The sequence below is a fragment of the Kogia breviceps genome, chromosome 14, assembly GCF_026419965.1.
Source record: "Kogia breviceps isolate mKogBre1 chromosome 14, mKogBre1 haplotype 1, whole genome shotgun sequence".
Lineage (NCBI taxonomy): Eukaryota > Metazoa > Chordata > Mammalia > Artiodactyla > Physeteridae > Kogia > Kogia breviceps.
Genome location: NC_081323.1, coordinates 22,584,167 through 22,598,824, shown reverse-complemented (window position 1 = coordinate 22,598,824; position 14,658 = coordinate 22,584,167). Strand labels below are relative to the sequence as shown.

Sequence of the window (14,658 nt, the reverse complement as noted above, 5' to 3'; positions counted from 1 at the left end):
CCATTTAAGAGTGTGCAATTCAGTGACATTAAGTACATCCACCATGTTGTACAGCCATCACCACTATCTATTTCTAAAACTCTTTCATCACCTCTAAGGAACATCTTGCACCCATTTAACAGTCACTCCTCACTGCCCCCTCCTCCTAGCCACTGGCAACCACTAATCTACTTTCTGTCTCTATTAATTTACCTATTCTGGATATTTCATATAAACGGATTCATACAGTATGTGGGCTTTTGTGTCTGGCTCCTTTCATTTGGTGTAATGTTTTCAAGGTATATCCATGCTGGAACGTGTACCAGTACTTTGTTCTTTTTATGGCTGAATAATATTCCATTGGATAGCAGGTGAAGTATCTTATCCATGCTTCCCAGGTGAAGAAAACTGAAGCTTGGAGAGGCCAGCTGACCTGCATGAGGTCACACTGCTGGCAAGAGGTGGAGCCACATTCAAACTCAAGTCGGATGGGATCCGACACTTGCTTTCTTCCTCTCATAGCACCTCCTGGTGGACAAACGCTCTCCTATCCAACTAGTCCCGTTTGGCCCTTCACAAGGGCCCCGCACAGTTGGGATAATCCTCTCCATTTTCCAAATGAGAAAACCGAGGTGGAGAAGGAAGGTGACTTGCCTGAGGTCACACAGTGAGTCAGCCAGGACTGAGGGTCCCGGCCCCCACGAGCGCAAGTAATGCTTTGACATGACAGCCAAGGGGGTTATTGAGGTCCCTCCAGACTCTGATGGAATGGGAAAGGGAGAGGTCCTGCCTTTGCACCCTGCTTAGCCCTATAGTCGGCCCAGTGTGACCTTGGGGGCTGTCCGTGGTGCTGATGGGCACCCGCTCCGCAGCTGTGGCCAGCTGTCCCCCGCCATCCATCCCTGAGTGGTTTCTCGGCTTTTGTTCATCAGCAAAAAAACCATTTCTGTTGACCAGCACCTCAGTCAGACTGCTGACTGTCCCGCCTGAGCAACAGGGTGCTGGGGCACAGCAAGTACAGATTCAGGAGACCTGAGCCCCTCGAAGCTTCCACCTGCTGTGTGACCTTGGGTGAGTCCCAGCCCCTGCCTGAACCCAGTCAGCAAAGTGTATCATGAGAAGGTTGGACAAGATACGACAGATTCAGTGCTGAACATCCCACGATTAGTAGGCTTTAGAGAGGCTTCCATGGGCACTGCAGAGGGCGAGACCCCATCCCTGTCCCCCTCCGGTCCCGTGTAAGCCTCATGGGCAACAACCACATGCAGTGATCCAGTTCCAGGCAGTGCTGTCCCAGCTGTCTGTGCTGGTGGAAATGGTCTCTATCCGCACTCTGCATATGGTAGCCACTAGCGAAACGTGGCCATTGAGCAGTGGAAATGTAGCTAGTGAGACTGAGAACCTGAGCTTCCGTTTTTATTTAATTCTATTTAAGTTTAATTAAATGACTAGAGCTGGTCTAGACACCAGGGCTCTGGGGACACGAGGAAGGGAGAGGGCCACTCAGAAAGTGCCCACAGCACAGAACTCACCCAGCCCTTGTTGGTTCTCGGCCTCCAGCGTGCACTGGCCTAGGAGTCCAGAGGCCTGGGTTCAAATCGCAGCTGCCACCAACATGCTGTGTGATCCAGGCCAAATCTCATTCCCTCTCTGAGCTTCTAAGTAGCTAAACATGGATGGTGTCCAGCCCCGTCTGCCTGTGGGTATGTCCTGTTGATAAGGATAGCAATAGTGAATACGTGTAGGACACTCACCGGGCCAGGTGTAGTGCCAAGCCATCTGGCTGTATTAACTCACTTATCTCTCCCAACATCACTTTTAGGATGCTGGACTCAGGGAGGTTCAGGAACCAGCTCAAGGTCACACAGCACCGGGATTCAAACTTAAGGAGCTTGCCTCCAGAGCCCACGTTCTCAGCCTCCATATTGCACTGCATGCAGGGGGAGGGCTGTACTCAGTCCTCCCTAGGGCCACTGCAGGGAGTGGCTGGAGGAAGGTAACGAAGCTTGGAGGGCCAAGTGGTAGCCCCCGGCGAGGCCCGGAGGTGGAGGGGAGGGGATAGTCATGATCATCACCCTCTCATCTCCCCAAGTCAGGATTTTCCCAGGTCAGGGTGGGCTGACCTATTAATTCCCCTAGGGTGGAGGGGGTCCTGGCTTGGAAATTTGGGGCAGAAGCTCAGATCAGACCTCATTTACTCCATCTCAGCCACAGACACCTCTTCCTTTGCCTGTGTCCCCATGTTCCCTCTTGCATGGGGTAAGCACATGATTCATCCTTTAAACCGTGACACTTATGAGAATGAAACAGGGACTGGCCATCAGAGATTTAGGGTAAGGGCTAGAATCCGAGTGAACCACGATGTATGTCACCCTCTTCATGCGTGAACATTTATGAGTGCCAGCTCTGGGCGGGGTCCTGCTTCTGGTACAGAGGAACACTCAGGACGGCCTGTGATTCCTCAGGCTGGCGGCTCCCATCACTGGGGAATCCAGAGGAGGCCTTACCCCCCACCCGCAAGGTCAGAGAGGACTTCCTGGAGGAAGAGGTGTCTCTTCGGAGCTTTGAGGATATTAACTGGGGAAGGAGGCTAGGGACAGAGCATTTTTCAGGAAGGTTCTAGGGAACAGAAATAAACCAGCCCATCTGGGACCCAGACATGGAGAAGAAGCAAGAAAGGGGAATGGGTTAGCCCAATAACCAACTCCCTTCTCTCCCATTGGGCAGCTCCAGCTCTCTCCAGCTGCTCTCCCTCTGAGGCTGTGTCTGTCCGACTACCTCATTTGTTTAGCAACTGCTTATTGGGCACCTGCTATGTGATGACTCTGCCCTTAGTACCGGAGATACAGTTGAAAATGAAACAGGCGTGGTCACCCACCCACGTCTCCGAACCCAGAGAGAATGGAGAGACAGATATTAATCAAGTACACAAGGAATCAAGCAGGGTAACTGGAAACCCTGTGAGTGCTTTGAAGGAAATCAAGAAGAGGGTCAAGAGAGAGGAGTGTGGGACAGAGGAACCGTCTTGGACACGGGGGTCAGGGAAGGCCTCTGAAGAGGGGATGTTTGAGCAGAGATTCGAATCAACAGAAGTAGCCAGATATGTGAAGCATTGAAAGGAAAAAATGTTCAGTCAGGGGGAACAGCATGTGTAAGGCCCTGCGGCAGCAAAGAGCTGGCGGTGCCGGCGAAATGATGGATGAGGGGGCCCGTGTGGCTGAGTCAGGGTGAGGAGGATGGGGTTTTGCCTGAGGGCGAGGGGAGACCTTGAAGAGGTTTAAGAGAACTGGGTGAAGCGATTCTGTTCTTTTGGGGTTTTTGAAAGGATGACTCTGTGATTCTGCCCCTGTAGTCCCTTTGTTCTGAGGGTCTCTTTCCTTCTGCCTTTTCTGTGTCTGCCACACAAAGGTGAGTGCTGAGTGGAGGGTGCGTCTGTGACCTCCAAAGCCCCTGCTGAGGACAGGCAGTTTAAATGGGGTGTGGTCTCAGAGAGGCCCGGGAAGCAGCCCTGTCGGCACAGAGCCCCACAGAGCCCCTCAGCCCGAAATCTGTGCCCCTTACCCCAGAGGAGCTGCAGCACCCACACCGTGGGCCCTGTGTCCAGAGTTCACCTCTGCTTTGAGCAGAGGAGGGAAGCCCAAGGTAGGGACAGTGTCAGCCTCATGTCCTGAGCAGCCTGATCCAGGGGTGTCTGCTGGAGCCCTTGCCTGCTCTCTCGTTGACCAAACAACCAGTTGATTGAATGTCATGCTTTTCAAACAGTTGCTATGGACACAGACTTAGGCTGGAGACAATTCAGACCTTGAATCCATCAGGATAATGGAGGTGTCATAGATGGGAAGGATCCTGGAACCTCAGCCTGGAATGTGGGCTCAGGAGTCAGACTGATTTGCACCAGGCTCTGACCCCTACCAGCTGTGAGGCCTAGAGCATGTGACTTTAGCTATTTGAGCTTCTCTCTAACACGGATGTATCCGTTACCTATTTCTGCATAAAAAAATTATACCGAAACTTAGCAGTGGCTTAAAACAACAAACATGTATTATCTCACACAGTTTCTGAGAGTCAGGAACCCAGGAACAGCCGCAGTGTGCGGTTCTGGCCCAGGGGCTCTCATGAGGTTGCAGTCAGGTTGTCAGCTGGGGCTGCAGCCATCTGAAGTCAAGTCCTAACTGGGGCTGAAGGATCCACTTCCAAGTGGCTCACTCATGCTGCTGGTAAATGAATGCTGGCTGTCAGCAGGCTGCCTCAGTTCCTCCCCACATGGACCTCTCCTTGAGTGTCCTCACAACATGGCGGCTGACGGCCCCCAGGGCCGATGACCCAAGAGAGCAAGAAAGAAGCTGCAGCGTCTGTTCTGACCTACCTCAAGTTATACTCGGTCATTTCCACAATATCCTGTTGGTTATACAGTCAACGCTGTTCATGTTGGGGTGGCTCTACATAAGAACATGAGTATCAGGAGGTGGGATCACTGGGGTGTATGTTGGAGGCTGGCTACCACAGTGGGCTCATCATCTCCACCAGGAAGAGCTGCAGTGAGGATTAAATGAGCTCACAAATGGGAAGTGCCTGGTATCCAGTAAGCACTCAAGAAAGGGTCTCTTTGATTAGCGTGAGCTGAAAACTAACCACCCTGTCGCTGCCTCACTTTCTTCATCGTTTCTGGGCATCCCCAAGACTTTCTGCCACGCTTTCATTTAGCAAAAGCTTGATGAGTCTCTACCGAGTCCAGGACCTCTGCTGGGTGCTAGTGACACAGCAGTGACGAAGACAGATCCTGTCCCTGCTATCCCAGGTTCCACTGGACATAAATCTGAGTGATACAGAAGAAAGGGCTGGCAGGTAAGGGGCTGCTTTGGACGACGGTCAGGGCCGGCTTCTCTGCGGAGGCAGCCTGTGTTGCTGAGATCTGGATGAAGTGAAGGAGGAGACACGTGGTCAGAGGCGGGCAGAACATTTCAGGCAGATGCACCAGTAAGGGCAAAAGCCCCAAGATGGGAGTTAATGATCCGTGTTCAAGGAACAGAAGGGAGGCCCAAGGGAGTAGGGGCAGGAAATGAGATCGGGAAAGCAAGAAGAAGAAGTAAGAAGAGTAAAAAGATTGGCTTTGAGTCTAAGGGCCATGGGAGTTTAGATCGTCTAGGGGAGATCCAATGGGGGCCTGGCCCCGGGCAGGGCAGTGGAGGTGGGGAGAAGTGGTGGAATTGCGGGATATCTTGAAGGTGGAGTTGTTTTTGAAGGATTTGCTGTTGAATGGGATGAGGGGGTGGGGTGAGAGAAAGAGGAGTCAAGTATGATTCCAAGGTTTCTCTTTTTTTTTTTTTTTTTTGGCCGTGCCACACAGCATGTGGGATCCTAGTTCCCCGACCTGGGATCGAACCTGTACCCCCTGCAGTGGAAGTGCGGGGTCTCAACCACTGGACCACCAGGGAAGTCCCGATTCCAAGGTTTCTGACCTGAGCAAGCAGGAGGATGGAGTTGTCACGAGCTGAATTGGGCCAGACTGTCAGAGGAACAGATCAGGGTGGGTGGGAGATCAGACATTCGATTTTGGACCCATCAGACATCCAGGGCGAGATGTCAAGGAGGCAGTTAGAGATAAGAGTCTGGTGTTTGAGAGAGAGACTGGGCAGAAGATGTAAATTTTGGAGTTGTCAGATATAGGTGGTGTTTAAAGCCACGAGTCTGGATGCGATCAGCAGGAGAGGGTGTGTAGAGAGAAGCAAGGAGCATCCAGCTCCTCTAGCATTTAGAGGTCAGAGGAAGGGAAGCCAGCAAGAGATAGAGCATGTGTGGCAAGAGAGGTGGGAGGAGAATGGGAGGGGTACCCAGAGATGAAGTCACAGTGTAACACAGCCTGCCTCTCTCTACCTCCACCCCTACCCCAGGTAGCATCAAGGTCCTGGAGGCCCCACAGAGCCCATCCTTCCCTTCCACACATCATCCCTTCAGAGGCCTAAGGCGGTGTCTCTATCCTCCATGGACTTCTGTTTGGCCAGAATGTTCGGCCCTACCACCCACATCATTGCCAGCCTTTCATCACTCCACTCACTCTCCCATGTCCCACTCTAGCTGTCTCTCTCTCTCTCTCTCTTTCTCTCTCTCTCTCTCTCTCAACAGCAGGGCTCGGCATTGAACAGGACTATCCCCTCCCTTCATTTAGACTCTTTCTCTGTTAATGTGACCTTAGACAAAACCAGCCTTTTGGGTAGCACCAAATTCAGATGTAGGTAGGAAATAGTAAGAGATCTGGACTGGTTAAAGGGAGGGGCTGTGAAGGAAGGAAATGGATTTGTAATGTCTGGAAAGGGGTTTCGGGTTAGATCAGCAAAAGGGTCTTGATTGCCCCACCAAGGAGTTTGGACTGAGGAGGGAAGAGGATCCAGAGAAAGTTCTAGATTAGGGAAATGGCTCCGTCAAGTGAGTTTTGCTTCAGGAGGGGCCATGCTGGGTTGTGTTCTTGACCTTGTCCCTGATTATCTCTCCCATGCTCACTGGCCAACTCCGGCTCCAGGATGAGCTGGTGTAGGGCAGGGAGGCCCCGCTCTGTGCAGATGGGGGTAGCGGCTGCAGACACAGAGGCTCCGTGGAGCTGGGAGGGCTCTTGGGGAGGCAGCTGCTCTGCTGGTTCCTCCACGTTTCCATGAGGGCAATGAGGCTTATATTAATGAGAGATAATTATGGGCACCCGGATGGACCTAAGTATAGCTCAGAGACAAAGGCAGTGCAAGGCAGCCAGCTGCTTCCCCTGCAAGGCTGAGGCCTGCCTATTTTAAGACTTCCCCAAGGTGAGGCTCCTGCCACCGCTGGGTGTCGGGTGACTGAGGGGTTGGCACCCAGAGTTCCAGGAATCCTGACCAAGAGAGCTCACAGGGAATCTGTGTAGCCAGATGCCCAGACCACCCTCATGCAGACCCTCTACCGCCTAGAGGTGGGAAACTGAGAGGGACCAGAGAGAGGGACCAGTCCAAGGTCACAGCAAGTACAGAGCAGAGCCAGAGTTTGAATCCAGGTGCAGTTGCATGCACTTTCCACTAAGCTGTGCAGCATCCTACACTGGACACCTTGGCCTGCCCCCAAGAAGCACAGTGAGGTGAGGACTGGAGCATGACTGATATTTATCAAGCACCTAGAGGCTTTCTGTATGACGTCACAATTCATCCTCATCGTAATCTTGAAAAGTAAAGATCCTCATACCCATGTTATAGAAGAAGAAACTGAGGCTAAGGAGGAGTAATTAAATCACCGAATGTCCCGCAGTAAGGAAGGAAAGAAGTAGAACCCAGTTACACCCTGTCTTAGGGTCAGATTCCCCAGGAAACAGACTCTGAGGTTTGCATGGGAAGTCTCTTGGGAACACCTGTGACGGGTGAGGAGCGCAGGATCGGGCGGGGGGAGGAGTTGAACGGAGATGCAGTTACAACAAAGGCCTCACCTTCCCCAGGATGACACTCTTTGTCTCAAAGTTCCTTTAGCTCCAGTAGGCCACGTGGCTGGAGCTGAAGTTTAGAGGGCTGCAGAGACTAGCTCCGCCATGGCCTTGAATGCCAGGCTCAGAGTCGAGCGTTCGTCCCAAGAGCCATGGAAAGCCACTGAAGGGAAAGAACACTATTGCTGTGGCGTTTTAGAAATATCACTCCAGCTGCAATTTGCAAGATGGATTGTAAGGCTCTTAGAGTGGATGCAGAGAGACCAGGGAGAAGGTTGGTGTGATTTTCCAAGTGAGCTGTGGGAATGACATTAGACAGAGGATACAGAGAGGGGATGGCATCAGAAAATATTAATTGAGGCAGAATCGCTGTGGCTGTCATAGTTGGGGTTCCTCAGAAGCATGACCAAGGTAAAGATTCAAGTGCAAGTACTTTATTTGGGAACAGGCAGCACAGTGTGTGTGTGGGGGGGGAGATAAGGCAGAGAAGGGAGGCTGCCAATGAAGGGAACATTATCAGGCAAGTGATCTCTGTGCATAACTGGAGCTCCATCCCACTGAGGACTAGAGCCCATTCCTCAGTTGTCCCACCCAAGGGGGGAAGACCTGGGGTATTTATACACAAACTCCCCAACAGTCAGTGGCTGAGAGCTGCAGCCTGATGGCATGGGGCAGGTGGGTAGGGTGGGTAATTCTCTGGTAGTTCCTGCCAGCCCTGTGTGAGCAGAGCACACTCCAGCTGCTATAGAACGCACCCCCTCCCTCTGGCAGGGATGCAGATGGTGACAGTTGGAAGTCAGCCTGTCGGGCACTGCAGTGATGAGGCCACAGGAGATATGGGTGGGGTACCCACAGCCACTGCTGTAGTGACCAATTGGACATGAGGTCTGTATCAGGCTCTTGTTGAAAGACACAGAAACCGAACTCAGACTTAAGCAAAAAGTCTCTTAAGTCTCATGTCGGAGACGTGAGGCAAGATCTTGACAAAAGACTCAAGGCTGACACTCAGACAAAGATAGCAGCCCTAACAGGAAGGAGGGCACTTCTTTCCCAAGAGTTCAGCCATAATCCCAGGGCCGACTCTCATTGGCTAACAAGGATCCTGTTCCCATCTCTGAGCCAGTCAGTACTCAGGGATGCAGGGCTCTGATTGGCCAGGCCTGGGTCATATGTCTACCCCTGGGGCTCTGGCATAGGACTGGCTCCACCTGGACCACAGGAACTGAGCCTGAATCATTTTCCAGGCACAGTGGGAGCTGTTACGAGGGGAAAGACAAGGAAGGTCACGAGAGAGAAGAATTCATGGAGGTGCCAAGGTGTCTGGCTTGAGCCCCTACTGGGTGACACTGAAGCATTTTACTGATAGGGGGATATATGGGCCTTCCCAGAGCCCTGGGATACACTGGCATTTAAGGTGGGGTAGAAGGATAGACACGCAGGGCCCCAGAAGTCAGAGACTATTTTAGCAATGAGGATCCAGTCCCAGGAAGAAAAGCAGTTGGGAGGTCACTTGTGGTCATTAAAGTTTCTAACTGGTATCTAGAGGTCTCCCTGAGGCTGGCAGCCCCCACTCGCCCTCCTTTAATCCCAGAGGCACCTCCAAGGCAGGGACCTGTCTAACTCCTCCCCCCACAAGCCAGGCAAGGAACCTCATCATCAAGACCACCAGGACTGAGGGCAGGGTTTGTCCCCCAGGGAATGAGGATGTGCCAGCACTTCACAGTTCACCAAGCACTTTCCTACCCCCTCCCTCACTTCCTCCTTTGGCCCCAGTTGGCAGATGCATAGTCTGAGTCTCAGGGCCCAGGTTCCCATGGTCCTCCTGGGGCAACTCTGGATTCCTGGGGTCAGGAGTGCCTGGCATATGAAATTGAAGCCAGCTTGTCCCTGGGAGGGCTGGAGAAGGTGCCCCGGACTGGGAGGAGAAGTGTTGTGTGCACTTCTGGGGCAGGGCTCTGCAGCTATCTTCTGCTCCTGGTGACCAGCCTTCTCCATCTGTGATATTTCTAGGGAGTCAGGCCCCTGCCAAGCCAGCGAGACAGAGGGCTGTGTTTGCAAACTCTTCTGAGTTTTCAGTATCATTGGCCTTACTTGAGTGGGCATCAAGGACATATTGCTGCACACACAGTTCTCCAGCTGGAGAGCCAAGGAGGCTGGCCTCTGAGTCCAGGGACACTGCAGCCCTGAGGGGATGCAAGGAGGCCAAGAAAAGGCCAGGAGCAGGAGGGATATGAGGGTGGTTTTGCATTTGCCTGAAATTGTCTTCAAGAAGAGATTTGCCCAGAGGGAGCTGCTGCGGGCTGGAGTGGAGGAGGATACTTGACAGTCTGGGACACTGACGGGGTGGCTGAAGTCTGAGTTACCTGTTTCACCTTGGCTAGAACTGCTTCTGTCAGCCTCAGTTTCCCCATCTGTAAAATGGAGATAATGGTCCCCCACCACGTGTGGCTGTTGTAATGAAGGTAAAAACGTGAGTCGGCAGACTCCCTCTCCAGGCTGGGGATAAATGCTCTGACAAGTCGCCTGGTGGAAGCAGAGATGCTTCCAATGTGGCTGTTCAGCTACAAGGACCATTGCTAAAATGCTCTGCACTTCAGGAGTGGGGTCCGTCAGGCTCCCAGGGGCAGGGAGAGGCTCTGGCAGAGAAGGGGGAGAATTCCAGCCAGTGGACTCTGCAGAAGTCTCAGGGCTTAGGAAGCCTTGGGGCATATTTGGTCATGAAAATGGCTAGGTCCAAGGAAGTAATTCTCAGATCCCTGAGGGTCTTAGGGCCAGCAAGCTCCAGGCGACAGTTGTGGCAGCTGTGCAGAGGGCTAGGAAGAGCTGTGGGTCTCAGCCCTGCCGCAGCTACTGAACACACTGTGTGATCTTGGGTAAGTTCTTCCCCTCAGAGGGCCTCAGTTTCCCCATCTATAAGATGGGGGTTTCACCTAAGCCAGTGTTTTTCATGCAGTGTTTGGTGGGGTCTGGGCTTTGCCTTAAGAGCTGCCCTGCGGGGTGGGAGGGTGTCTCGGTCACCTAAACTTATGCTTGGTGTATGAGTTTTCTATTGCTGCTGTAACAAATTACCACAAACTTAGTGGCTTAAAACACACAGGTTTATTATCTTACAGTTCTAGAGATCAGAAGTCTAAAATGGGTCGCAGGGCTGCATTCCTTCTGGAAGCTCTAGGGGAGAATCTGACTCCTTGCCTCTTCCAGCTTCTAAAGGCTGCCTGCATCCCTTGGCTTATGACCCCACATCACTCTGACCCCTGCTTCCGTCATCACATCTCCCTCTTTGACTCTGACCCTCATGCCTCCCTCTGACGAGGACCCATGTGATTAGGTTGTGCCCCCCCAGATAACCCAGGAAATCTCCCCATCTCAAGATCCTTAACCGTATCTGCAATGTCCCGTTTAACATGTAAAGTATCATAATCACAGGTTCTGAGGTTTAGGACTGGGCATCTTGGAAGCCATCATTCTGCCTCCCGTACCTGGCTTCAGCCAGAGCCCATCCACTCTGGCCCAGCCCCTCTGAGATATCCTCTGTCCCCAGTGCCCTTGTCCTCACTTGCTCTGTTCCAGCCAAACCAACTCCTTGCAGATCCTCAGCACACCAGGCACACAGGCCAGACCAAGCCTTGGGACTCCTCCAAGCATGACTCGTGGGGTCCAGGGCTAAGAGAGCTTGCTGACCTCCCCCTCTGCCCCATGGTACAGATGGGAAGACTGAGGCCCAGAAAGGAAAGGGACTTGCCTAAGTGTGAGACTGGCATTTCCAGGACGGTTCTGGCTGGAAGGCCCATTTTACAATAGAGAAACTGAGGCACAGTGGCTCCACCTACACGCCATCCTGAGGATACGCTCCTGCTATTGACTTGCTGGGAACCCTGTCCCAGGCCAGGTGTCATTGATCCATCCCAGTAGGAAAGGATGGGCTGATGGGCTTGTTGGCCTGTCTGATGGCTGCAGCCCCCAGCCTCTAGCCCAGGGGTCACACTCAGTAGACTTCTGTTGAGGACAGAGTGGGTTTTTACAGAGGGTTTACATTTGATGTAAGGATTCTTCTGCTAAAATAGAGTTGGACAGTACTGTCCTCAGACCTGGGTAAGAGGGGCCCCGGCCCCAGGCCCCACTCCTTAGAAGGCCTCTCTGGCCTTCTCTCAACCTTGTTGCTCCCCACGAGGCAAAGAACGTTCAGGGGCCAAGGTAACATGCCCACCCAGAGCCTACATCCCCCTTTCGACCAGACTCTGCACCCTGGGCAGACCCCAGCCTGGAATTCCCTGCCCCAAAGACCCCAGGCCTGCTTCCAGGGCCAGCACAGATCCTCCCATGGTGGCCTACACTGCCAGTGGGACCAGCCCTAGGGCTGAGGCGTGGCTGTTTGGGGGGCATGTGGAGTGAGCTGGGGGTGCACACATGGGTGGGGCTCCTCGTGGTGAGGAACAGAGTCAGAGACAGGAGGAAAATGGAGGGCAGGCAGCTTCCCTCTGACCACACGCTGCCATGGAATTCGGAGGAGACCAGGAAGTCTGAGTTCGAACCTGGCTTTCCAGGTTATTGTGAAAATATGTTCGTCAAGGTAGGAGAGTAGAACATATTTTGTTTACAGTCTTGCTAGTCTGAGATGTCGCTTTTATTTATCCGTATGGTATGTGGGTCTCCATTTGTACTCGTGATTCCCGACCCACAACATTAAGGGCAGGCCAGGAGTCTTCAGAAATCCTTCCAACCTTGAGATCTGCGGGGGTCTGGCTGACCTTCCCAGCATCCTATCCCCTCCAAATCCAGCTGACGCCTGTCTGTCTTCTCTCCCCAGATTAGCTGCTGCCCGGGAGAGGAGACCCGGGCAACCCGCTAGGGCGACGGCCCCTGCCCCGAGGGCCGGGATCATGAAAGGCCTCGGTGACAGCCGCCCCCGCCACCTGTCCGACAGCCTGGACCCACCACACGAGCCCCTGTTCGCAGGGCCTGATCGCAACCCCTACCTGCTATCGCCCACGGAGGCCTTTGCCCGCGAGGCTCGCTTCCCCGGGCAGAATGCTCTGCCGGGGGACGGGCTCTTCCCGCTCAACAACCAGCTGCCACCACCGAGCAGCACCTTCCCCCGCATCCACTACAACTCCCATTTCGAGGTGCCAGAGGAGAGCCCCTTCCCCAGCCACGCCCAGGCCACCAAGATCAACCGGCTGCCCGCCAACCTCCTGGACCAGTTTGAGAAGCAGCTGCCTATCCACCGCGATGGCTTCAGCACTCTCCAGTTCCCCCGCGGGGAGGCCAAGGCCCGGGGCGAGAGTCCTGGCCGCATCCGCCACCTGGTCCACTCAGTCCAGCGGCTCTTCTTCACTAAGGCGCCCTCCCTGGAGGGCACGGCAGGCAAGGTCGGCGGCAATGGCGGCAAGAAAGGTGGCCTGGAGGACGGCAAGGGCCGGAGGTCCAAGAGCAAGGAGCGGGCCAAGGCTGGGGAGCCCAAGCGGCGCAGCCGTTCCAACATCTCGGGCTGGTGGAGCTCCGACGACAACTTGGATGGTGAGGGTGGCACCTTCCGCAGCGGTGGCCCAGCCTCTGGACTGATGACGCTAGGCCGCCAGACAGAACGCAGCCAGCCACGCTACTTCACGCACGCCTACAACACCATCAGTGGGCACGTGCTCAGAGCCGCCAAGAACAACACCGCCGAGCTGACAGCCCCGCCACCTCCGCCGGCACCCCCGGCCACCTGCCCCAGCATTGGGGTGGGCGCTGACACCAACTATGTCAAGCGGGGCTCCTGGTCCACCCTGACCCTCAGCCACGCCCATGAGGTCTGCCAGAAGACCTCAGCCACCTTGGATAAGAGCCTGCTAAAGTCCAAATCCTGCCACCAAGGTCTTGCCTACCATTACCTGCAGGTGGGTCCCTGCCAGGGTCAGGGTAGGGTGAGGGATCGTGGAGAAGGCACCAGTCTGAGGCCCAGCTCTGTCGCAGATTGACTGGGAAAGTTGTTTCACTCAGGCCTCTGTTGACTCGCCGAGGAAATGGGTGGCTGGTGGTATCTTGCTAGTAAGAGGATTCCTTCCACTGGTCATGCTATCAGCAGACATTGATTAGGAGCCTTTTGAGACCGGCCCTGAGTAGGGACCAAAACATGTCCCTTCCCTTTAGAAGAAAAATATGGAAGCTGTGCCTTCTATCCCCTCCTAGGACCAATTGCGTGGCATTCTGCTTGCCAGCCTCCTGCCTGGTACTGCCCCCAGACTGGGGGCTCCTTGAGGACAGGGACCATATCTGGTGCGGCTCTGTGTCCCCAGGGCCCAAGACAGGGTCTGTCATACAGGAAGTGCTCAAGAAACATGCGAGGAGAGAGGGGTAGATGAACAGATGGACCCTTGAATGAATAGAGTGAGAGATAAATAAGACATAGTCCCGATTATCAGGATGCTGGGAGAGAAAGACACATGAACAGACATTCCTGTCAGCATGAGTGGAATGTGATGGAGATGAGCAGGGAACTGCAGGAGCCCCCGAGGCCCTGAATCAGTTTGGGGGACTAGCTTTTTTCATTCAAACACTAATGTTTATTGAGGCACTTATTATGCACCAAGGCTGCACTCCTGGAAAGTGGCAGAAGGCTCAGAGACATCTCTGCTGCTACACTTGTGTTGGGTCTCTCAAGGGCAGGGTGAGTGGCTGAGAACTGGGTGGCTCCCGGGACCAGAGCCCAAGCTGTGGGTGAAAGTTACAGGAAGTAGATTTCGGTTCACCTGCGGATGGAAGGGGCTGCTTCAGCAGGTAGTGAGTACCTCATCCTGGAGGGCGTGTCAGCACAGGCCTGGCCAGCCTTTGGGAACACATTAGATGCATTTTGAACCGGATGAACATCAAAGTCTGACCTGAGTTCTTATCATTCCGTATAAAATTCCAAAGACAGTGAGACTATGGGGGGAGGAGGCTATTTTTTTCAATAGGAGGGAAAGGAAATCTAGGCAGTATTGTGTATATTTAAGGCTTTTGTGGCTCTCAAACTACTTCCTTAGCTTAGAAACATCAGAGGGGGTGGTGTGTGACCTAGCTCCCTCTCAAATGATATGGTTTGGTCTGATCACATGAAAATGCTTCAGAAACACCGGGAAACGGTGGCCCTGCAGGCCCTGGAGTGGTGCTGCCTACTTGCTCAACAGGAAGTAGGTGGGTAAGGGCTGGGGAAGCAACAGGTGTTGAGCAGGGATATACAAAGCCACCTTCCCAAGGGACAGGTGGAGGTAGGAAGGATGGACTAG

General features: G+C 53.7%; 1 protein-coding gene across 9 annotated transcripts in view; it reads left to right on the top strand.

The window, feature by feature from the left end:
* Positions 1-14,658, top strand: part of DLGAP4 (DLG associated protein 4) — a 140,689-nt gene that overhangs the window by 34,924 nt on the left and 91,107 nt on the right. For all 9 annotated transcript variants that reach the window (XM_059037985.2, XM_067012201.1, XM_067012204.1 and 6 more), the window contains exon 2: positions 12,219-13,290. In XM_059037985.2, the coding sequence (XP_058893968.1) occupies positions 12,292-13,290 (999 nt within the window). In that variant the 5' untranslated portion in view covers positions 12,219-12,291. The remainder of the gene's footprint in view (positions 1-12,218; positions 13,291-14,658) is intronic.